The 23,092-nt window shown below is 49.5% G+C and overlaps 2 protein-coding genes across 6 annotated transcripts in view; both read left to right on the forward strand.

Moving 5' to 3' along the window:
- Positions 1–23,092, forward strand: part of LOC138358683 (uncharacterized) — a 274,115-nt gene that overhangs the window by 139,886 nt on the left and 111,137 nt on the right. The window lies entirely within an intron of this gene.
- LOC123746737 (SCY1-like protein 2) overlaps positions 1–23,092 on the forward strand; it is a 149,358-nt gene that overhangs the window by 59,849 nt on the left and 66,417 nt on the right. For all 4 annotated transcript variants that reach the window (XM_045728496.2, XM_045728494.2, XM_045728493.2 and 1 more), the window contains exons 5-8: positions 1,571–1,720; positions 8,863–9,078; positions 9,555–9,671; positions 15,153–15,295. In XM_045728496.2, the coding sequence (XP_045584452.1) occupies positions 1,571–1,720; positions 8,863–9,078; positions 9,555–9,671; positions 15,153–15,295 (626 nt within the window). The remainder of the gene's footprint in view (positions 1–1,570; positions 1,721–8,862; positions 9,079–9,554; positions 9,672–15,152; positions 15,296–23,092) is intronic.

The following is a 23,092-nucleotide window of genomic DNA, read 5'->3' on the forward strand; positions in this document are numbered from 1 at the left end:
AGTCCTGAGGCTGCCTCGTTTTGCCTGTAGGGACTCGGTCTTGGGATGTTGGTCGCTTCGACCTTGGTTCAGTCCGTATCCCCTCGTTCTTTCCCTGCTGTGGTTCATTCTGGTCCCTCATCCCCTGCTTCTGGCTCTGAAACATCTGAGGGCTTCGGGGTTGGGGCAAGGTTTAGAAGGTTCTGAGACTCGGGCAGTTTTGGGGGTTACCCCTTCCAGGGGGGAACGACGAAGGCATTCGAGTCAGTTCCTCCAGCCATGGCAATGGGGGCTGACCCCTTCCTTCCTGCCCTTCCGGCTGCCCCGGCATTTTCTTGTGAGGCCGGGGCTTTGGAGGATGACTTGGCCCCGGGTCCTGGTATGGAGTTTCCCGGGATTAGGGAGGGGCTGACTTTGCCCTTGCCCTTGGCTCATTGATGCTTGGTTGGTCAGGCTGGGGGTGCATCATGTGCTGTGGTTGCGGCTCTTCGCAGGGAACCAGGTCCGGGATACCGTCTCCCCCTTCCCAAGGAGGGGAGGGCTGGGTAGACAAGCTGCACGGCTGCGCTGTATGATGTTAGCTTGTTTTGTTGTTTCCTTGAGAATTGGGGAAGTTCTGCTTCCCTGTTTGGTTGCAATTTTCTTACCAAGTGGGGTATGTTTTGTTATGCCTACCTTTCTGGGTGCCTAACCCCGGTCCATGGCAGATAATTAATACCCTCCAACCGCAGGTTTTTTCCAGAGGCCATTGCTCTCTTTTCCTCTCTGAGGAGGCCAGGTTCTGCCTCGTGGGCCCCGGTAGGCTGAACTCCATTGACTAATGCCATAGACTAATATATCGCATATCAGCCTGGATAGCTTCAGGGAGCCTCCAGGGCTCACCCAGAAAATGGCATTTCATTACATTCAATGGGGCTTTTTTGTTCTCTGTGGTGAGATAGCAGCAGGGAACCTTGGAAGGAGCTTTCTCAGATAACCAGCATTGGATGTACTGAAAGCCTCCACTTCTTGGTGTGTCTGAGTTTTTTAATTTTGGTCTTGCATCAGATTAAGAGCTCATGGTGGCTTGCAGCTGTGGTTGGCCACTTGGCCGTGGGTGGCTGTAACTAGTAAGGGAATGGATTGTATGCTGGGCAACTGTATTATCTTTGTTTTGATTTACCCTATACCATTTTATTTTGGGAATCATTACCCCATTTTTGGTTTTTCTTTAAATTTTATTTACATTTTTTCCATACTGTTGTCTGTGTTGGTTTGTCCTACCTTTATGGTGGCTTAATCATTCAGTTAGTGATCTCATATTCTCGGCTCCTTTCACCTTTGTGAGTGGACCAGGTTTTGGTCCCTGGTTTCCACTAGGCTTTTTAAGACTTGCATGGCCTATTGTGAATTAATTTTGGTGGAGCTATCCAGGAGGTAGCAACAGGAAGGCACTGAAGGACCCACCAGAAAGAGGCATTTCATTTGTCAATGGTGTGTGTGTGTGTGATATTTTCCCTGAATATATTTTTCTACTGAGTTTTGTATGATTAAATATAAAAATGCAGATAATTACAAAGTACAATAATAAAACAAAAATGGCATTTTGCAGGTTAGTGAAGGGTTGGCATTTTTGCATAATTCTGTGAAGATTGTTCACTGTAATGTCTGCCCTGAGAATGTTGTACTGAATCATCAAGGAGCCTGGAAGCTCTTTGGATTTGACTTCTGTGTGGCCAATCAAGCTGCTGCTGATCAGTCTGTAAGTCTTTGATTTTTCATTAGTCTTATTTAGAGTAATGTATGTGTTTCTTATACACTATTCCTCATTCTGCAGTGTGGTTAGTCTTTTAGATTTGTTATTGTTATACTGTATTTATGGATAGGGCCTGACAGCTGAGTGGACAGCGCTTTGGATTCATAGTCCTGAGGTTCCGGGTTTGATCCCCAGTGGAGGCGGAAACAAATGGGCAGAGTTTCTTTCACCCTGATGATCCTGTTACCTAGCAGTAAATAGGTACCTGGGTGTTAGACTGCTGCTACTGGCTGCTTCCTAGGGTTGGAGGCCTGGTCGAGGACCGGGCCGCGGGGACACTAAGCCCCGAAATCATCCCAAGATAACCCAAGAAGATGGATTGGAATTTATCTTGACTCCTTTCAATTCTGAATGTGGCAGAAGTTTCTAAAATATAGAATGGAAACAAAATGCATTAGGAAATCTCAATCCAGGTGCCCAGGAAAACTTTTTCAACGCGTGTGATGTTTGATCAGGTTCTCTGTCTCAAAAGTTACCTGGACCCATAATTAAGACATGTTATTTTTATTTTTGTGTTGTAATTAATTTTTATATACATATGCTGTATTCTCTATGGTATTGTATATATATTTAAGTATATTGGAATCAATTTACACACTTTGAGATAGCTTTTCCTTGTGAATACATTTTCTTCTCTGTTGGGAGTCCTGTCGGCTCCCTGAAGCTATCCGAACTGATGTGTGCTATATTTGTTTTGGGTCATCAGTCACAGGAATCCTTTTGCCTACCGGGAACCATGAGCCAGAACCTGGTCCCCTCAGAGAGGTTCAAGCAATGGCCTATGCACACTTTACATTTAAAGTACTGTATGTCATAATTTTCCTTCGACTGAGGAAGAACCTAGAAAAGTAGGCAAATCAAAACAGACCACTGTCTGGTTAACCTGTGTAAACCTATATCCCAAAAGATCAAAATAACTCCCCTTAGAAAGAAACCAAACAAGCAACCCTTCATGCAACTAGCACTTCCTCTCGTTAGCGCTAAAGAGGGAGGTGGCTCACCGAAGCCAGCATCCCGCCATTACAGTTCTTGAACTGATGTGCTAGTGGTCACTTCAGTCACCTCTGGTCTCAAGTTCCTGTTCTAGATTTTTGCCCCTGTGTGGCTGTTACATGTGTGTGTGGTGTGGTGGCCAGGTGTCTTAGAGTACAGGAGCAGCATGCACCTAGGGGTGATGTTTCATAGGTGTTCCGTGAGTACTACCCTTGCGTGTTAGGTTTTTTTCCATGGGGTGCTAGGGAATCACTCTCCGTTTGAGTCCTTCATTACTTGATGTTGTCTTAGCCCTTGGGGGTACATCGGGGGTCTCGGGCTTTTTGTGTTGCCCCGGGTAGGGGAGTGTTATTGGCTGGGTGGGGCTCACTGCAGCTGGCACAGCTAGCTTTACTTCAATGCAGCGGCTGATGTTTCTCTCTTATTGCCAGTTTGTTTGTTGCGTCTTCAGGGGTTTTGTTTTCATTTTCTTCAAATTCGGTAATGTTCTCGCCTTGTTTAGACGGAAGAGGTCTGCTTAGCTTCTTATTAGGTAAGCCTAGGTTGTGTTGATAGTCCTCCTCTATTGCCCCCCGAGGTTTTACTGTTGCTGCTGGTAGTCAGTTTGTCTGCTACCTGACAGGGTTCTACCGGCTTAGCTAGCCCCAGTGCCTGGGCTTCCCGTAGGGCTAATTTGCCCTATGGGCCCTGAGAAACCCCTGTGGGCTCGGCCGTACATTGGCTAATTCTTCCACGCCTGCTTTCGCCTTGTGCGAAATTGAAGGTTGTTCGTTGCCCCTGCCTCAGGGAAACAGTTATCTGTACTGCCTTATTCACACTGCCTGTTGGGTTGGGAACACCACCGACCTGGAGTTTTGCGGGCATTGTTTTCCGCTTGTACTTCACTTTACTCATTCCTTGTCTGTTGATCTTGAGAATCAGGCAACAGCTACCTTTCATGCTCGATTCTCCTTACTGCAACGGGCCAGGTTGGTTGCCAAGTTGGAGGTTTCGGAGGTGCCCTGCTTGGGTTTTAGGGCCCAGGATTTGGGGCGTTGGTTGTTGTAACAATGGCTCCTTCCGCACCCCTGCTTGCTTTCCAGGTGGGTGTAGTTCACCCTGCTCCTTCCCCACCCCGCCTGCTTCCAACTCCTGAATGTCTGAGGGGTTTCGGAGTTGGGGTTGGGTTTAGCTCAGGATGATGCTTGGGTGGCTTCGGGGGCTGCCCCTTCTTTTTCGGGCATGGAAGTGGTTGGGTCTGATTTTCCTGCTGAGGCTTCTGGGTCAACCCAGCAGACTCCATTCTAGGAAGTTTTTTCCCTGGATGCCACCTTTTCTTCAGGGGTGGTGGGCGTGGAAGAGAGCTCTGCCCTGGGGCTTGTATTGGGGTTCTGGGGCTCATAGGGAGTCCACTTGGAGTGCTTGGGCTCCTTTTGCCCTTCCTTGGGCCCTTGTGTCTTCTGGGCAGATGATGTTGCTGTTTTCGACGCCCTAGCTGACTTCAGCAGCTAGGGCATCGGCTGCACTGTTGAAGCTCTTTGCGCCCATCCTGAAGGAGGCGGTGTCTGTTTTTTGCTTCTCGCCTCGCGTACCATCAGGCTGTGCTCACCCTCTTTGGAATCCTGTTGGGCCCTGGCTCTTAGGTTCTCATCTCCGTTTTGTCCGTTGCTGTTTGCAGAGGCTGTGGTCTCGAAGTATCTGCAAGTGGCTTCGTCTAGTTGTCGGACTTGTTTGATTCTCCGGGGTGGTCATTCTCGGCAGTCTCGGAGGGGTCATGCCAGGGTTCCGGGTTCAGCTGGTCGAGGTGGGCCATTGGTGTCAGTTTCTGAGCCGACGTTCTCTTCGGTGCCGACGTCGTCTGGTCGGCGCTGTGTTCGCCCTGTTCGACCCACGTTTGGTCCCACGATTTTTTGGCCTTTTCGGTCGTGGCATCCGGCCTAAGGTGGCGTTGGGTGGCCTGTTCTCCTTTGGGGGGGGGGGGGTTCGGGGCAAACAGGCCAGGTTTCTTCTCCTGCGCTTCGTCAAGTCATCTTGAAAGTGGGTGCTCTTGGGCGTGGTCGAAACGCCTCCATCCCTCAGGTGGGGTTCCCGCCTGTTTCCAGTGCTGAAACAGGACTGTGCGGATCTGAGGTTCATTCTGGAATTGTCCCGTCTGAGCTTCTGGATTCCTTGCCCCTCCTTTCGGATGACTACTCTGTCTCAGGTCCGGCTTATGTTGGAGCTGGGTGCCTGGATGGTGTTCCTGGACCTCAAGACGCCTATTGGCACGTTCCTAGTCATCCGGGGTTCAGGGACTGGTTAGGTTTCGTGGTCGGGCGTCACGCTTACTGCTTTCGCTGTCTACCTTTTGGCTTGAATCTGGCACCTCGCATTTTCACGCGTCTGACCCAGGTTGTGGTGACCCATCTGCATCTTCTAGGGATTTGGGTTTTGGCCTACCTCGACGACTGGCTAGTGTGGGCTCCCAGTTGGTCAGCTTGTCTGCTCCCCAGGGATATGGTTCTTACCCAGCTCGCAGGTTTGGGTTCCTGGTGAATTGGAGGAAGTTCCATCTGGTTCCGTCCCAGGTTCGAACCTGGCTGGGTCTTGTTTGGAATTCTCGCACAGCTTCCTTGTCTCTCCCTCCAGAGGCGTTGCTGCGGCTGCGGTCCCGCCATCGACTGTTTCTGAGGGGGTCTCGGGTCACTCGGTGGTTGCTCAAGCGATTGTGCGAGAGTCTGAACTTCGCCGTGCTAGTCTACCCGCTTGGTTGGGTTTGGCTTCGGCGTCTGTTTTGGTTCCTTCGGGAACACTCCTTCCACCTCTCTTGCGATCGTTGGGTTCGTCCTCCGGGGGCCTTGTGTCGGTTGCTGTGTCACCGGCTTCCTCTAAGGCGTTTTCAGGGTTCGGTGCCTTGGCGCTTTCTGAGCCTTCGCTCGATGTGTTCACGGACGTGTTGTGTCTCAGCTGGGGCTTTGTGACCAGTGTTCACCAGGCCGGCCAGGGACAGTGAGGTCTGTCCTTCCGTCGGGCTCACAGCATGGTTCGGGAGTTCGCGGCAGTCTGGTTCGCTCTTCTGAGGGTTCGGGTCGCTTGGGGATCGACCATCCGACTCCATTCGGACTTTTCTCCGGTGGTTCATTGGCTGAACCACGGGGGTTCTCTTCGGTCCTTGCCTTTTTGGGGTTGGTCACTTTGAGTGGTTTGTCTGCTGGATTCTCGGGGTTTGGCTCTCCCTGCGGTTCATATCCGGGAAGTGTCCAACGTCCTGGCAGACGGCCTGTCTCGCTTCATACCTGGTTGATACCTGCTTGATGGGGTTCTGGGAGTTCTTCTACTCCCCAAGCCCGGCCCGAGGCCAGGCTCGACTTGTGAGAGTTTGGTCCACCAGGCTGTTGCTTGGAGCGGCCTGCAAGGCCACATACCCGTCACAGCCCGGCTGATCCGAACTTCTCTGAGAAAACAGTCCAGTTTTCTCTTGAAGATGTCCACGGTTGTTCCGGCAATATTTCTTATATTCGCTGGGAGGACGTTGAACAACCGCAGACCTCTGATGTTTATACAGTGCTCTCTGATTGTGCCTATGGCACCTCTGCTCTTCACTGGTTCAGTCTTGCATTTTCTTCCATATCGTTCACTCCAGTATATTGTTATTTTACTGTGTAGATTTGGGACCTGGCCCTCCAGTATTTTCCACGTGTATATTATTTGGTACCTCTCTCGTCTCCTTTCTAGAGAGTACATTTGGAGAGCTTTGAGACGATCATTCCCCTGTCCACTGAATGGACGGTCGACGACGACCCGTTTCATTGGATCTGCCAGACGTGCGGACTCCCAGATGTGGACCTCTTCGCGTTGGCGTGGTCTCAGCGTCTCCCAGTCTGTGGCGCTCTACCCCAATTGCGAAGTGTTCGCGGCGCATGCCTTTTGGCAGGACTGGTCGAGGTGGGGTTACCTGTACCTTTTCCCCCCCCCCTGGCTCAGCTGTTGCTTTGGGTTCTGGCTCGGTTGGAGACCTTTCCAGTAGTCCTTGTGGTCCCTTGGTGGCCGGTTCAGCCTTGGTTTCCGGCGCTATTTGCTCGGTGTCCGAACCCAGGGCGTTTCCCGCGGCTCCACCTTTTTCAGCAGGTCGGACCGGTCCGGTACGAGGCTGGTTCGAACTTCTGCTCAGCTCTTCGCGCCTGGTCTTTTTGATGTGGGTGTATTACCATTTTTATAGTGATCAGGTGGCTTTGTTGATGGTGTCCCACCTGAGAGCTTCGTCTCGGTGACAGTAGAAAGTTTCTTGGCCGTTCTTTTCACCATTTTCTTGCTCTTCGTAGGTTGTCTTCTCTTTCAGATCGAGTTGTCTTGTCCTTTCTTTCTTGGCTTTTTCTGAACCGTCATTTGATGCCTAATACTGTCGCCTCGCATCGTGCGGCGCTGGCAGAGACGCTCCAGCTAGCGTTTGGGGTGGACGTCACATCCGCCCCATTCCATAAGCTTTCTCGTGCTATGTTTCACCTCCAGCCTGCTCATGCATTGCCTGAGCTGTCCTGGTCCCTTGGACAGGGTGCTCTCCTATCTTTCCTCTCCTCGGTTTGTGGTGGCTCCTTCGGTTCAAGGTTGTTTTTCAAAGGCTTTGTTTTTGTTGGCATTGGCCTCTGGGGGGTGGGTAAAGGAGCTTTGTGCTCTCCTCCGGCACAGTGGTTTCTGCTCTTTTGATCCTGAGGGTAGGTTTGTATGTTTGCAGCCTTCTCCATCTTTTCTCGCAAAGAACGAGACGGCTGCTTTCCTGAGGGATCCGAGGGTTATTGATGCTTGGTTGGTTTGGCCGGGGTGCATCATGTGTTGTGTCTGGTTGAGGCTCTTTGCCGTTACCTGCGCACCTTGGCTGGAGTAGCTGGGGATGTGCTTTGGGTTGATTCGGTTTCCCTTGTTCCCTGTTCCAGGGCTCGGGTCTCCCAGGTTGTCCGCAGGGTTGTTAAGTCTAGCCAGCCTGCGGTTTATCCTCGCGCCCATGACGTTCGGAAGTTTGCAGCTTTGGCTGCCGTGTTTGGTAACATGTCTTGGGCTCATATTCGGCGTGTGGATTTTGGAAGTCGAACAGAGTCCTGGCCGCCCGTTATTTGGTGAACGTGCCTGCTCCTTGGCATTCTTGTGTTGCTTTGGGTTGCAGGCTGCAGTCAGTTGTCTCAACTTCGTGTTGAGGAGTTTGTGACTGCCGCCTCCCAGGTAAGTCCCTATTTTCCCTCTCTTTGGGTATGTAGCTCCAGGGAGCCATAGTGACTCCCCACAGAAAACCAGCGTTGAATGTAATAAAATACCATTTTCTGGGTGAGCCCCGGAGGCTTCCTGGCAACCCTCCCTCCCACCGGTCGTCGTTTTTTTCGCGTTGGTTGAAGCATAGTTTCCGAACTGAAGGCAGCCGGCGCGGTGAGGTCCAGGCCCCCCCCCCCTCCCCCTCTCGGGGAGGGGAGGGCTGTGAGGACAACCGGCGCAGCAGTAAATTGTGATAAATGCTTGTTTGCTTGTTTCCTAGGGATTGTAGGGAGTTTCTACCTCTGTTCGGTTTTTTGTTGTTAGTTTCTTACCATGTGGGGTTTGTTTTGTTATGCCTACCTTTCTGGGTGCCTAACCCCGGTTGATGGCAAATATGGAAAACCCCCAACCAGAAAGGGTGTTTCCAGGGCCATTGCTCCCTGAAAACCTCTGTGAAGGGGCCAGGTTCTGGCGCTGGTCCCTGGTAGGTCTGAACTCCATAGCTAATGTCCCGGTCTTATATAACATTCATTAGCCTGATAAGCTCCAGGGAACTCCAGGGCTCAACCAGAAAATGGTATTTCATTACATTCAACGCTGGTTTTTTGGGTGCTCTGATATATCCTAAATCCCAGACTTCCCTCCTAACATTGAGGGGCAGGTCAGATTTTTGGTCCTGGTTCCTGATAGGTGCTCATGAATTGATGGAGTCATGTGCAGTTTTTAAGTGTGTCAGTCAGATATGTGAGTAGCGTCTGAAGGTACTGAAGGACTCGCCAGATAGAGGCGATTCATTATATTCAGTACTGGTTTTATTATTTCCACTAAATAATAACATCGGCTGAAACATAATAAGAATAACTATCTCTTTAAAATAAATTTATATTTTTTCTCAGCCGTTTTGGCCATTTGAAGAGTATGACCCTAGACGACACCCCAACTGCCAACCCCATCTTGACTATTTGGCACCCGAGTACGCACTCACCCACACTCTGGATACAGCAGCTGACCTCTTTCCATTGGGGGTCATTATCTATGCACTCTTTAATGAAGGAAGACCTATCTTCCACAACAATCAAGACTTTGCAACTTTTAAGAGAAACTGTTGTGAGGTTGGTGCATATATATTTATATATATATTTCTTTAATTATATATCTGGTACAGAGTTTCCAAGTTACAAATGGGTTGTATTTCAAGTTTGTGTTCATAAAGTGTTTGTTTGATACTTGAAACTCAAATTATCATGGGCTTAATGCTTCATATGGGAGTCAAGTTTCAAATCACATCAACAACATATTAAACCTATATAAGGAAGAAATAATGTTAACTTTAACTAAATGCTGTTTTAAAAAATAATTACCAAATGCTGGTCAGTGAAATGATGTTATTTGTTATAAACTTAAGTACATGTAGAATTTTCTTAGTTCACTGGCTTGCTGGCCAGCTGCACAATTGGCTGATTAATTGCTAGTCTGTCTTTCAGGTCAGTCAGTTAGTTGTCCTGCTCATTCAGGTACTTTTCATATTTACTCAATGCAGTTTCTGGACTTAAGATTTACAGTACTGTACAAGCCTTTCATTCAACAGTTGAAGAATACAAACTCACTGAACCTGCTGTCAATTCCGGATGGTTTGAGGGATCAAGTGCGGCTGCTGCTTCATGCTACACCCCAGTTACGACCAGATGCAATGCAATTCTCCAAGGTAATCAAAATTTGTTGTAAGAAGGCAATCAGTCATAAAGGCTGTATATAATTGATTCTGCAGAAGGCCACTCAGTGGCTTCCTCTTACTACTGCCTGGATAGCTCCACATGTATCACAACAGGCATTTGAGAGCTAATAAACAGACTACCAGAGACCAAAATCTACTAGACCCTTACTAAAGCTCAAGGAGCAAAGAATGCAAAATCTCTGGCCGTAGGCTGGTAGGGACTACTACCTGGTTGATGTTAGCCCACTCGTCTTCCTCCTTTAACTTACTGGGTCTATATCTACAATATAAGATAATCTTATCTAAGAAAAACCCAGGGATAGCATCTGATTGTGTCTTGGCCTGAAAAAATAAAGGTGTTAGTTATGGATCTTCTCTCTGCAACTTACGTAACTCCAACTGGTTGAGATTCGGTGGGGGGCTCTGAAAATCTTGAGGGACAGCTGGAGCTATTGGCTTCGGTCGAGTGGCTTGGGCATGAGTTGTCACCATGACTGGCTGGGAAAGGTCCTCTGAATCGTTGGTCAGTTGAACCACCTCTGCTACGTATTTCATAACAGGGTTTTCCATGGAAGAGTCACATACCTGTGGTTTGTCACTGATGATGAGGTTCGTGGGTTCTTACTCTTCTGCCAAGACGTTGCCCAGGAGAAGTTGAACTCCTGGCATCGGGAAAGGTTTCTCCCTGATGGCAACGTGGACTTCACTACAAATGAACGAACGAACAATCCAGGTGGACTCTAGCGAGTGGGTATGGAGTGGTCTGTGATGAGGATAGTTTCTCTGGTGTAGGGAGCCGATTGGCCGAGCGGACAGCACGCTGGACTTGTGATCCTGTGGTGCTGGGTTCGATCCCAAGCGCCGGCGAGAAACACTGGGCAGAGTTTCTTTCACCCTATGCCCCTGTTACCTAGCAGTAAAATAGGTACCTGGGTGTTAGTCAGCTGTCACGGGCTGCTTCCTGGGGATGGAGGCCTGGTCGAGGACCGGGCCGCGGGGACACTAAAAAGCCCCGAAATCATCTCAAGATAACCTCAAGATAGGTGATGTTGGGTGCAGCTGCTTTGAGGAGTATAGATTGTAGAGCAGCTGTGTTCCTCAAGATGTTCACTTTGCTCCTTCCCTTTGAATCTCCACTGCTGGCAGAGACAGTTCCAGGGTATAGGTGTCTGTGGAAGAGAGAAAGATCAGAAGCTGGAACATGAATATTCATTACAGGCTTATGAGGTTTAGGAGGTGGTGGTTTGGGCCTGTGGGTCTAACTGCTGGACTTAGTGAGGATTGGTACACTTTTCTATGTATTCCCGTACACTTTACAGTATCTGCAGTAAAGTGAGTAGTTCACATCAGCAGAACTCACTTTAGCAGGACTGGACCAAGATGACTTACTGGGAGGTGTGTCTGATGACGATTGGTGAATTAGGCTGTAGATGTCAGCCAGCTGCGCGCAATTAGTAAGGTTGGTCTCTCCTTTGTCTGAAAAGTAGAGATGTATGGGAGTACAGTGAAGGCTTAGATGCAAAAGGAACTAAAGTCCAGTATGTCCTCCTATGTTCGGCATGCAAAGATTGAGCATAATATCCCGGAGACAGACCAAAGTACTAGAGTACCCGAGGGGGTGATGTGTCTGAGTGAGAAACTCTTCTGTAGGGTCAAGAATAAGGTGGAAAACATAGGATATAGCAAAGATTATTAGATCACTAACCATTATGAGTATGAATTTGCGCCTAAAACATCTACGTAATCTAAAGTAAATCCGAGTCATAAATTGCTACACCTGAAATGTATAAAGCATTAGTCATCGTAAAATACTCAAAAGGAGGGGAGAGTAGATGTTATGGCTATGAGCACTCGAAGGGTAATCTCATGCTCTGGACGCTGGCAAGACCTTATATATGGGGCGTGATGTCATATATGGCGCGAAATTGGAGTTGGAGACTAGAAGTCGGTGAGATATAACGACCGGAACAGTAGTTAGCTGGTTCGCATCGGTTGCTGCGTCGCCAGCTTCTTCTTTGTTTTTTTGGGGGGGTTCAGTGCCTTGGTGCCTACCCAAGTCCTTGCTCGATGTACTCACCTAATCACCTAATTGTACTCACCTAATTGTGCTTGCGGGGGTTGAGCTCTGGCTCTTTGGTCCCGCCTCTCAACCGTCAATCAACAGGTGTACAGGTTCCTGAGCCTACTGGCCTCTTAACATATTTACACTTGAAACTGTGTATGGAGTCAGCCTCCACCACATCACTTACTAATGCATTCCATTTCTCAACTACTCTGACACTAAAAAAGGCACTCGGTTTCCACCTGTGTCCCCTAGATGTGTTCACAGATGCGTCGTCTCTCGGCTGGGGTTTTGTGACCAGTGCTCACTAGGGCGGCCAGGGGCAGTGGGGTCCATCCTTCCGTCAGGCTCACAGCACGGTGTGGGATTTCACAGCGGTTTGCTTGGTTTTCAGGCGTTGCTTGTTCAGTGTCCGAACCCGGGGTGTTTTCTGTGGCTCCGCCTCCTCCAGCAGATCAGACCAGTCCGGTACACAGCTGGTTCGGTCTTCTCCTCCGCTCTTCATGTCTAGTCATTTTGACGTAATTCTCACCATTTGTTTGGTGATCAGGTGGCTTCGTTGATGGTTTCCCACCTGAGAGCTACATCCCTACAACAGTAGAGATGTAGCTCTCGGCTACATCTACATGAAGTTTCCTGGCATTCTTTCTGCAGTTTTCTGTCTCTTTGTAGATTATCTTCTATTTCTGATCGGGTTATCTAGTCCTTTCTTTCTTGGCTTTTTCGAGACTGTAATTTGATGCCGAATACTGTCGTCGCGTATCGTGCGGCGTGGGTGGAGCTGCTCCGGCTTTCGTTCAGGGTGGACGTCACTTCCGTCCTGTTCCGTAAGCTTTCTCGTGCTTTGTTTCACCTCTGGCCTGCTCATGTGTTGTCGGAGTTATCCTGGTCCTTGGACAGGGTGCTCTCCTGTCTCTCTTCTCAATGGTTTGTGGTGGCCCCTTTGGTTCACGATTGTTTTTAAGTCTCTCTTTCTGTTGGCATTGGGCTCTGGGGTCGAGTTTGTGAGCTTCATGCTCTTCTCCAGTGCAGGGGTTTCTGCTCTTTTAGTCCTGGTAATCGTTTTTTTTGGTTGCAGCCTTCTCCTCCTTTTCTGGCGAAGAACGAGATGACTGCTTTCCGGAGGGGTCCTTGGGTCATTGATTCTTGATTGGTCAGGTCGGGGGTGCATCATGTATTGTGTCTTGTTGTGGCTCTTTGCCGTTATCTGTGAGCCACGGTTTGTGTGGCCGGGGATACGTTTTGAGTTGATCCAGTTTTCCTTATTCCCTGCTCCAGGGCTTGGATCTCCCAGGTTGTCTGCGGGTTCTTAAGTCTAGTCAGCCTGTGGTCTATCCTTGTGCCAATGATGTTTGGAAGTTTGCTGCTTTAGCTGCCATCTTTGGTAACGTCTTGGGATGATATTCATGCGGGGTGATTTTGGAGGCCGTACAGGGTCTTGGCCGCCCGTTATTTCATCAACATTTGTGGTCCTGGGCATTTGTGTGTGACTTTGGGTCGCAGGTTGCAGCCAGTTGTCTCGCCCTCGAGTTGAGGAACGTGTGGCTGCCTCCTCCTGGGTTAGTCCCTCTTTTACTTATCTTTGGTTATGTAGCTTCAGGGAGTCGAAAAAGCTCCTTACAGAAAACCAGCATTGAATGTAATAAAACGCCATTTTCTGGGTGAGCCTCGGATGCTCTCTGGCACCCTTCCTCTTGTCGGTGGTTTTTGCGTTGTTTTGATACTGTCCGAACTAGAGTTGCTGGGTAGCTGGCGTGGAGGGTCTGGGGCTCTCCCCTCCCGGACAGGGGGAGGGGAGGTCTGCACAGACGCCAGACGAGTGGCACGGCGGCGAGGTGTAACGTTTGCTTGTTTCCTTGGGAATTGAGGGAGTTTGGCCTCTGTTTGGTTGCAATATTCTTACCAGGTGGGGGTCTGTTTTTTATGCCTACCTTTCTGATTGCCTGAAGAGAGGCACTTCGTCGATGGCAGATATGGAAAACCCCAATCACAGGTTTTTTTCCAAGGGCCATTGCTCCCTGTGCCTCTCTGAGGAGGCCAGGTTCTGGCTCATGCTACCCGGAAGGCTGAACTCCATTGATTAATGCCCCGGTCTAATGTATCGCATATTAGCCTGATAGCTTCTGGGAGCCTCTGCAACTCACCCAGAAAATGGTGTTTCATTACATTCGGTGCTGGTTTTGTTTATTTATTCATTCATTTAAATATGTGCATCATCCAGTGGTAGGTGATGTGCACTTGTATAGGTTGAGTAGAAATTGGGGGAATTGAACCAGATGTTGATGTGTTTATATAGCTAGAATCTATAATGTGTTTAGCAGTCTGTCTGTCTAGCCTGTTAAACAGGCTTGGCAGTCTGTCTGTCTAGCCTGTTAAACAGGCTTGGCAGTCTGTCCGTCTAGCCTGACTGTTAATGTAGCGTGGTTCTGATGGAAGAAAGGAGTGGTGATTATTGCAAAGTACTGGAGCAGGTACTTTTTGGTGTAGGATAAGATAATATGCAAAATTATAAAGTCCACCAAGGAAAGCAGAAGTCCTGCTATTGCACTCTAATTATTTCTATGAAGGAAAATCCTTAATCCTAGCTTTCCTCGCCTCCTTGATGGAACCAGATGCCGTTTCAGGTTCCTTGTAGACAACAGTGGGTCTCAGAAGCCTGGTGAAACTAACTGGAGGGTCATGGGTTCGTATCCTGGCCGGGGAGGATTTACTGGGCGCAATTCCTTAACTGTAGCCTCTGTTTAATGCAACAGTAAAATGTGTACTTGGTTGTAACAACGATTCTTCGCGGCAGGGGATCGTATTCCAGGGACTTGCCCGAAACGCTACGCGTACTAATGGCTGTACAAGAATGTAACAACTCTTGTATATATCTCAAAAAAAAAAAAAAAAAAAAAAAAAAAAAACACTGAGGCATAGCTTGACATGCACCTAGGGGGGCCTGACAGCTGAATGGACAGCGCTCGGGATTCATAATCCTGTGGTCCGGGGATCGATCCCCGACAATGCGGAAACAAATGGGCAGAGTTTCTTTCACCCTGATGTCCCTGTTCACCTAATAGTAAATAGGTACCTGGGAGTTAGACAGCTGTTATGGGCTGCTTCCTTGGGGGAAGGGGGGAGATGTGTTAAAAAAAAAATAATTGATTGACAGTTGAGAGGCGGGCCAAAACAGCCAGAGCTCAACCCCCACAACCACAACTAGATGAATTCAGCTAGGTGAATACTTAGCTTTGGGGAACTACTGAGGACTCCCCTCCTAGAAAGTATCATTGATTTATTAAATTAAATGAATTTTGCTGAATTATTATTTGTTGTAAGAAAGTAATAGATGAGTAAGACTAGAATATTTTTATTAAAATATTAAAAGCAAACTCACTCACTCTCTCAAATGTTCTCTTTTTTTTCAGATATCATATTTTGAAGATGTTGGGGTTAAAACATTAAGCTACCTTGACCAGATGTTTCAGTGGGATAACATGCAAAAATCTCGGTTCTATAAAAGCTTACCCCAGATCATTCCTCAAATTCCACACCGGGTATGTGTACTGAGGTAAGGTAACTTTTGTTACAGTTTTAATCTACTTATCAAAGCTTTAAGAAGAATTATTGCTCTAATTATGTGAAATGTGATACATTTAACTCCCTTACAAAACGTCTTTTCATTAAAGGTTTATATTATTGTAATCCCCATTTTTGGGTTAGTACCTCTTGGTATCTTCCCTTAACTTATGTTATCTTGAGGTTATCTTGAGATGATTTCGGGGCTTTAGTGTCCCCGCGGCCCGGTCCTCGGCCAGGCCTCCACCCCCAGGAAGCAGCCCGTGACAGCTGACTAACACCCAGGTACCTATTTTACTGCTAGGTAACTGGGGCATAGGGTGAAAGAAACTCTGCCCATTGTTTCTCGCCGGCGCCCGGGATCAAACCCGGGACCACAGGATCACAAGTCCAGCGTGCTGTCCGCTCGGCTGACCGGCTCCCCGGTTACTGGTAAGAATAGGACATTATGAATACTCAGGGTTGTTGGTAATATTCTTGCAACATTGGAGACATATTCCAACCATCTCATTTTCTCCATATAATGGAGTCACCTGAGATAACCGTCCCAAAACAATATAGAGAAACTTCAAACCACTCCTTCGGTAAAGTAATGCTTGGTAATAAAAGTAAAGTAATAATCCTTCAAATAATGCTTGGAAACACTAAATTGTCAAACACAACTCCTCTCACTGTGACTTGTCTTCTTTTGCAGAGGTACGTCTTTATCCACTGGAGTTTTTCAATTTTGTGCACAAGTTTCCTATGGGGTGTTTTGTCAAAGTATTTTTGGACAGTCCGAAAAGCAGCCTTGAATGTAATGAAACACCAATTTCTGTGTGAGCCCCAGTGACTCCCTGAAGTAGCTGGTACTGCATCACTGATAGTGTACCAGCTACTCAGTCGCAACAGCCGCAAAGTTCTATAGGCCTAACAGGTACCAGCATCAGAATCTGGCAGTCTCACAGAGGTGCACGGAGAAGGGACATTTGTTTATTCATGCCACAACCAGGGAAGGCACCCAGAAAGTCACTGAAACAAAACAGACCACTCCTGGCTTTTAACAAGACCATAACCTCAAGAATCATCGACAGAACTCCCCCACCGGTGTAAACAAATGATTGAAATATCTTGAAACTTGTGCCAGCTTGTTCACCCCACCTCCCCTTCTCATTTGGTGGGAGTTAAGGGGGGAGGCAGTACACAGTCAGCTAGCTCCTGCACCGTCAGGTCTATGGTATATGTACCCAACTCCTTGATGACCTGGAGGGAGGGAGGGTGTCAGGGATCGACCGGGACTAGTGCAGAAATTGGCATTTCTTTACATTCAACGCTTGTTTTCTTGGGCAGCCCCTTTTGGTTCTCTAAATGTAACTACCTACAGAGAAGAAAAGCAAAGAGGCACCAACCAGGGAGGAGGTAGAACCACAGGGAGCCGATTCGCTGAGCGGACAGCATGCTGGATTTGTGATCCAGTGGTCCCAGGTTCGATCCCGGGCGCCGGCGAGAAACAATGGGCAGAGTTTCTTTCACCCTATGCCCCTGTTACCTAGCAGTAAAATAGGTACCTGGGTGTTAGTCAGCTGTCACGGCCTGCTTTCTGGGGGTGGAGGCCTGGTCGAGGACCAGGCCGCGAGGACACTAAAAAAACCCGAAATCATCTCAAGATAATCTCAAGATAACAGGAGTAAGGGTAAAGAAGAGACACCTGGAAAAGATAGACAACCCAAAGCCACACTCAAGGGTGCTGGGGCCTGGGCACAGGCACAAGATACTGGGCTCCAGAACCCTGTTTAATGCCCAAAACCCTCATGTCCAAATATCAGCCCAGGACATGTTCGCAAACATTGCTGAGAGTGATGCGTATTTCCTAATGTCATGGTTGCAAGGGAAGGCCATAGGCTGGCTAGACAAGCCGTCCTCCAAGGGTTTCCCCAATGTCAATAAATTATCGTACTAAAGTCCCCTTATACTAACCTATCAGAGAACAAAAAACAGAAATGGGACAGTATGTCAATTTTGCAAGCCGCTACCATTTTCTAGTAAGACAATTTTTGGCCTTATGTAGAGTATGTCAAAATGTGACGTTCTATTAGTAGGATGGGTTGGGCCAGAGGTAATAACACTGCACATGACAAATGAAATATGAGTCTTGAAACAGAGAGAGCCAAGGAGACAAAATCAACACACAAGGTATTCACAGAGACTGAATTGGTGCCCTGAAGGTAGCAGTGGAGAACTGTCACTGGATATAACACATGCTGCACCCCCAGCTGAGCCAAACAGGCATCATAATCAATGGACCCTCCAGAAGCCAGCTGACTTAGACTTCACCAGAAAGGCACCAGCAAATGAATAAAGTTTTACAAGGGCCAAACAGACAAAATCCCCACTTCTGGAAGTGAGTATGAAGCTCTTCCACCCTACAACTGGAAGCAAGAGACACTAAAAACACATAAGAAAATTATCACAGACCGAAGGGGACACTGGAAATTGAGCCGACACGTTCAAAAGGCCAAGCAGGCTCTGGCTGTACATGGCAGTTCGAAAGCTTACAAAATCTACTCCAAGCATGTGCCTGTGAGGTCAGAAAGAGGACCACTCTAGAAAGAGAATATAGACGACTACAAGAGAAATAAAAAATCACGGAAATGCTTAACCCTTAAATGGCGCATAGCTATATACCATTTGACACCCACAGGCGCATACCAAAAAAAAAAAAAAAAAAAAAAAAAAAAAAAAAAAAAAAAAAAAAAAAATTCATCCTAACCTGTTAATTTGTGTTCACTGATCATGGGAAAAATAATAAAAAAATCGTAAGTGGCATATATTGCCCACTATAGGGCTGGGAAGTGTGACAAAAATCAGGCGCTGACTGAGCGTGTGTCCCAGGCGGTCTGTTGATCGCCAGCTGTCAGGCCAGAGTTTCCACAAAGAGATAATTACCTAATTATTTCAATGTCTCTGATTGATTTTTCGTAGTTTTTTTGCTGTAATATTATTCAATAGTGTGTAGTGTGATATATTTATATAATAAAATGAGTGAATCATCGCTGTACTCAAAAATATGGTGTGCATATTGTTGATTCAATTATGTTCATCAAACAGTGAACAAATACTTTGTCGGTTATTACACTAAGTATTTACATGTTTTGTTCACCATAACTGTACATCTAAGCTTGTATGGTGAGTAAAGGCAGAGAGACGTAGCTACTCACACAGTCAGCTGGTGGCGGCCGCCCTCAAGGCCAGACGCACTAATATTTCTCCTACAACAATACTGTTTGTGGTGTTATTACACTATATACACACATTATATATAAATATCTACCTGTTTTATTCACCATACTTGTACAAGTAAACTGGTATGGTGCCCAAAGACCATCGTGGTCATCAGTAAACAACATAAAAGTCCTGCAGACGACGCTCCTCCCTCACCAAAATGGCGGCTCCCAACCTCCTACTCTCGCTGTTATCTCACACTATACACACGTTATATATAAGTATCTACATTTGTGTTCACCATAGCGAACCACTAAGCTGGTATGGTGAGTGCAGTTAATAAAAGGTGGCCACACACACTCAAAAGACAACGCCACCATCCTCCCTCCCACAGCATTACTCCTCCCTCCATGGCGCACAGCGCCAAATATCACCACAATCCTGCTATTATCAGAACCCTGGTCAGTTTTATCACAGTCAGGGGTCTTCTGTAATAATATCATCGCTACATAATAGCATGAACAAGTATATTATGGCATTTCTGGGGGGAGCCCCGTCGGCTCCCCGGAGCTTTACCGGCTGATATGCTAATGTCAGACTTTGGCATCAGTCATGTGTATGGAGTTCTAGGGCCTACCGGGGACCACGAGCCAGAACCTGGCCCCCTCAGAGAGGCAAGGGGAGCAATGGCCTATAGAAACCCCCGTGTGGTTGGAAGCATTCTATGTCTGCCATCGACCGGGTCAAACATCCAGAAAGGTAAGCATTCCAAAACAAACCCCTATTCTGGTGAAAATTGCTACCTAAGCCGAACTAGTGAATAGAACTCTTCAACAGAAAACACGGAAACTAGTATGACGTCATACGTCACCGCGCCGCTGTCTGCGCAGCTCCCCCCTCCCCGGGAGGGGGAAGGGGGAGCCCCAGACCTCCCACGCCGGCTATCCACCCATCAGTTCTTCGGCTGATGCTATAGGCAATGGTTATGTGCTCCGGCTCCAGTGGTTGTTTCAGCACTGTACCTAGAGTGTGGTGTCTGTTTTCTAGGTGGTGCGTGAGCCGGGTGTGATTCTTCAGTACTCGGGCTGCATGCGCCTAGGGTTCCCTTCCCTAGGTGTCCTGTAAGTACTGCCCTTGGGGCTTGGGGCCACCTTCCACAAGTTCCTTGGGTCCTGCCCCTGCTTGGCCGTTTACCGCTTGGTTTTCGGCCGCTCTTTGTGTGCTCGGGTGTTCTGTCTCCCTTGTTCGCCTTAGAGTAAGGGGCAGTGTTTGCACTGGTGGGGCGCGGGGTACTGTGCAGCTTGTCTTTACCAATCATAGCGGCCGGCTCTGTTCCGCTTGGGTACGCTGTCCTCTTGCGGGGTTTTCTTTTCTTTTGTTTATATACCTGGTGGGGGTCTGCCTTCGTTCTTGCCCCTTGTGTCCCTTGTGTTCTGAGTATTTCTGGTGGTACCCCCTGCTAGGTCCCCGTGAGTGTACACGTCCCGGGGGTTCAGCTCTTAGAAAGTTGTTTGGTAGCTTGGGTGCCGGTTAGCAGTACCCTGCCTGGGATTACCTGAGCGCGAGTCCTCTTAAAGTAAACGCTCGGGACCCTGGGAAACCCCTGGGGGCGCGCGGGTCCGATGGATGTGACCCCAGAGCCCCCCCCTCGCTTCCAGCGAGTTTGAGGGTTGCTCTCACCTTTTGTCTCTGGGTGACTCTCTGTTTTGCCTCCGTCTGCTGCCTGTGGGGTCGGTGACACCTTCGACCCGGTGTCCTGCGAGTTTGGTTGCTCGTTGTGGCTCGGTTACCCAGTTGTGCTAACAAAGCGGGTGCGGGCAGCAGGGGCGTTGCACTTGAGCCTTGGTGGTGGCAACGTTCTCGTGGTTTCCTCCCCGGGAGCCCCGGGGCTGCCCCGTTGTATTTCGTTTTTCCCCTGGTTCACCCTTCCTGCCTGCATCCGGTTCCTTACCGTCTGTAGGTTCAGGGCGGGGTGTTTGGTGGTGTTGAGACTCGGGCAGTCTCGGGGAATTCCCCTTCCGGGGTAGTGACGGGGGCATTTGGGCCTGTTCCTCCAGCCGTGTTGTATGAGTCTGCCAGTGGGCTCCCTTCCTTAGTGTTTTCACGGCTGCCCCGGTTTTCTGGTACGGCCGGGGCTTTGGGGGAACGGCTCGGCCCCGGGGCCTGTCGTGTAGGTTCCCGGGGCTGGGGAGGGGCTGACTTGGGGGGGCCTTGGCCCCGTTAGACCCCGTGGGGGGTTTTATCCCCCTCTAGGCGGGGCTTGTGGTTACGCGGAGTGGGGTCTTTCCTCCCCACTCGCCGTACGTGCTGTTGGACGTCGGCCCCTCCCCGGGCTCGGTTCCTTGGCCTTTGAGTCGGTTGGTTCCGTCCTGTGGGTGGATGTTTCCTCCCCCGCTTTTTGGGACGGTGTTTTTGTCATGTTTCCCCGTTCGATGGGGTTCTGCGTGACTTTTGATCTCGGGTGCGCCTGCGCCTTCGTGTGCCTTCGGGACTAGTGTTGGCTTCTGTGTTCTCGAGGGTACGGGAAGGTTTTTCGCTACTTCCCGCATTCTTGGAACGTCTGTCGGCTCCTAGTACTTGTCGCCCTGTTGGGCTACTTGTCGCCCTGTTGGGCTACTTGTCGCCCTGTTGGGCTACTTGTCGCCCTGTTGGGCTACTTGTCGCCCTGTTGGGCTACTTGTCGCCCTGTTGGGCTACTTGTCGCCCTGTTGGGCTACTTGTCGGCCGTTTGGGCTACTTGTCGGCCGTTTGGGCTACTTGTCGCCCGTTTGGGCTACTTGTCGCCCGTTTGGGTTCCCTTTTTTTGGGCTCTTTGCTTCTTTGGCCGGTTTTATTGTTCCCGCTTCCTCTTTTGGCTCTTTTTCTCGTGCAATAGTCCTGGCTGGCGCCTTCCCGCAGGGAGGGTGTGCGGTTCGGCCAGCGTGTTATGCGCATGCGCCGTGGAGTTTGTTTTGGTCTGGGCGATGGTTCAGTGCTGGGATTTTGCGCCCTTTTTTGCTACAGTGCTTCGCCTCTCGTTCTTCTCCCTGGCTGCGGTATGTGCCCCTTTGCGCCAGGGGTGTCCTGGTTCCCAGTTGTGGGGAGGACACCGCGGTTTTCTGTGTCATGGGTGTGGACCGCCTCCTTCGCCTCTCCCTGTTCTCCTGCGGGTCCGGCTCTGGCGTCTTCACCTGGCGGTGCTCCCAAGTTCTTCTGGGCACGGTTGAGTCGAGTCAAGTTCGAGCCACCATTCGCCGGGTGAGTTTCTGCGGTCTGGCGTCTTTTGGCCGGGCGCTGGATGCGGCGGTGTTTATATACCTGTCTTTATTTAGGTATAATTTTGAACGACTGAGACCGTTCGCACACCAGTGACTGTCCCTTTATCACCCCTTCCTGTCCCCCTCATGTGCATGTCCAACCCATGCTGGAGTCATTCAGGGGACCCTCCTTTTTTAATGTTGAGGTGTGGGGGTTGTAGGGTTGGTTCTGTACTCACCTGGTGAGGCTCCTGGCTGTGCTTGCAGGATTTGAGCTCTGGCTCTTGGGTCCCGCCTATCTGGTAGAACTTGCGGGATAGTACCAGTGGAGTGCAGTGGTGCTATTGGCACTTTTGGGGAACACTGTATTACCATCAGTGGTCTGTGCTTGTTACACGACCTACTTGCGAGCATAAGCCTTCTTGCTGGTTCGTCCGTGGACTTCCAGGGCGCACTGGCCTGTTTTCGTATGGCAGTTCCGGCCCGTCCTGGTTGTGGGGGTATGTGGGCCGGTGGACTGCTCCTAGCAGCTGCCTGGTGGGCCATCCTCTGGCCGGTCTGGCCTGACCTTGGGCCGGGCTTGAGGTGTAAAAGAGCTCCCAGTACCTCATCCAGCAGGTATCGAGCGGGTTTCTCCGCCGTCGGTCGCCTGGTGCAGGTTTCTGGGCCTGCAGGGTTTTGTCGTGTCTCCGTTGGCCCTGTCTGGGGTCTGCCTGCTCCGTTCTCTGCCTTTGCAGAGGGGAGTTGCTATTTACATGTTGCATGTTGCAGTGGTGCCTGTTGCTGCTGCTGCTGCACGTGAGCATTGGTACCGTGTTTCACGGTGGCGTGTCCTTGTTCCTGTGTCCGGTTGTGGAGTGGCGCTTTGCTGCCGTTTTGTGCCTGGGGATTGCGTGGGGTTTTTGTCCCTGCCTGATTGTCCACCCCTGGTTGTTCTCCTGGTTTTTGTTTTTTTGTGCTTCTGCTCTTTCTTCCTGCCTCTTCTGCAGCAGGAATGTTCTGCGTGTGTTCTTAGGCGTTGGTCAGCCTGTGTCCTGTGATGTGCTTCTTTGTCTCGGTCTGTTGCAGTTGTTCGTGCCCCTTGGTTCGGGTCCTGTTCTGGCGGCGACCCTTCCGCCTTCTTTGGTTTTCCTAGCTTGCCCTGCCGGTTGTTGTTGTTTTATTTTTTTTGGGGGGGGGGGTTCTTGCGATGTCTCGCGTCGGACCCGTCGTTTCTGAACTCCTGGCGGGCTTGCATGCTTCGGAGTTTTTCTGTTCGGCAGACGTTCCATCTCCTTGTGCCGCCTGGGTTTCGGTGGTCGCGCCCGAGATCTTCTCGCGGCTCCGCCTTTTTCCTGGGCTCAGGGGGGGCT

The sequence above is a fragment of the Procambarus clarkii genome, chromosome 85 (assembly GCF_040958095.1).
Source record: "Procambarus clarkii isolate CNS0578487 chromosome 85, FALCON_Pclarkii_2.0, whole genome shotgun sequence".
In the NCBI taxonomy this organism is placed as follows: Eukaryota; Metazoa; Arthropoda; class Malacostraca; order Decapoda; family Cambaridae; genus Procambarus; species Procambarus clarkii.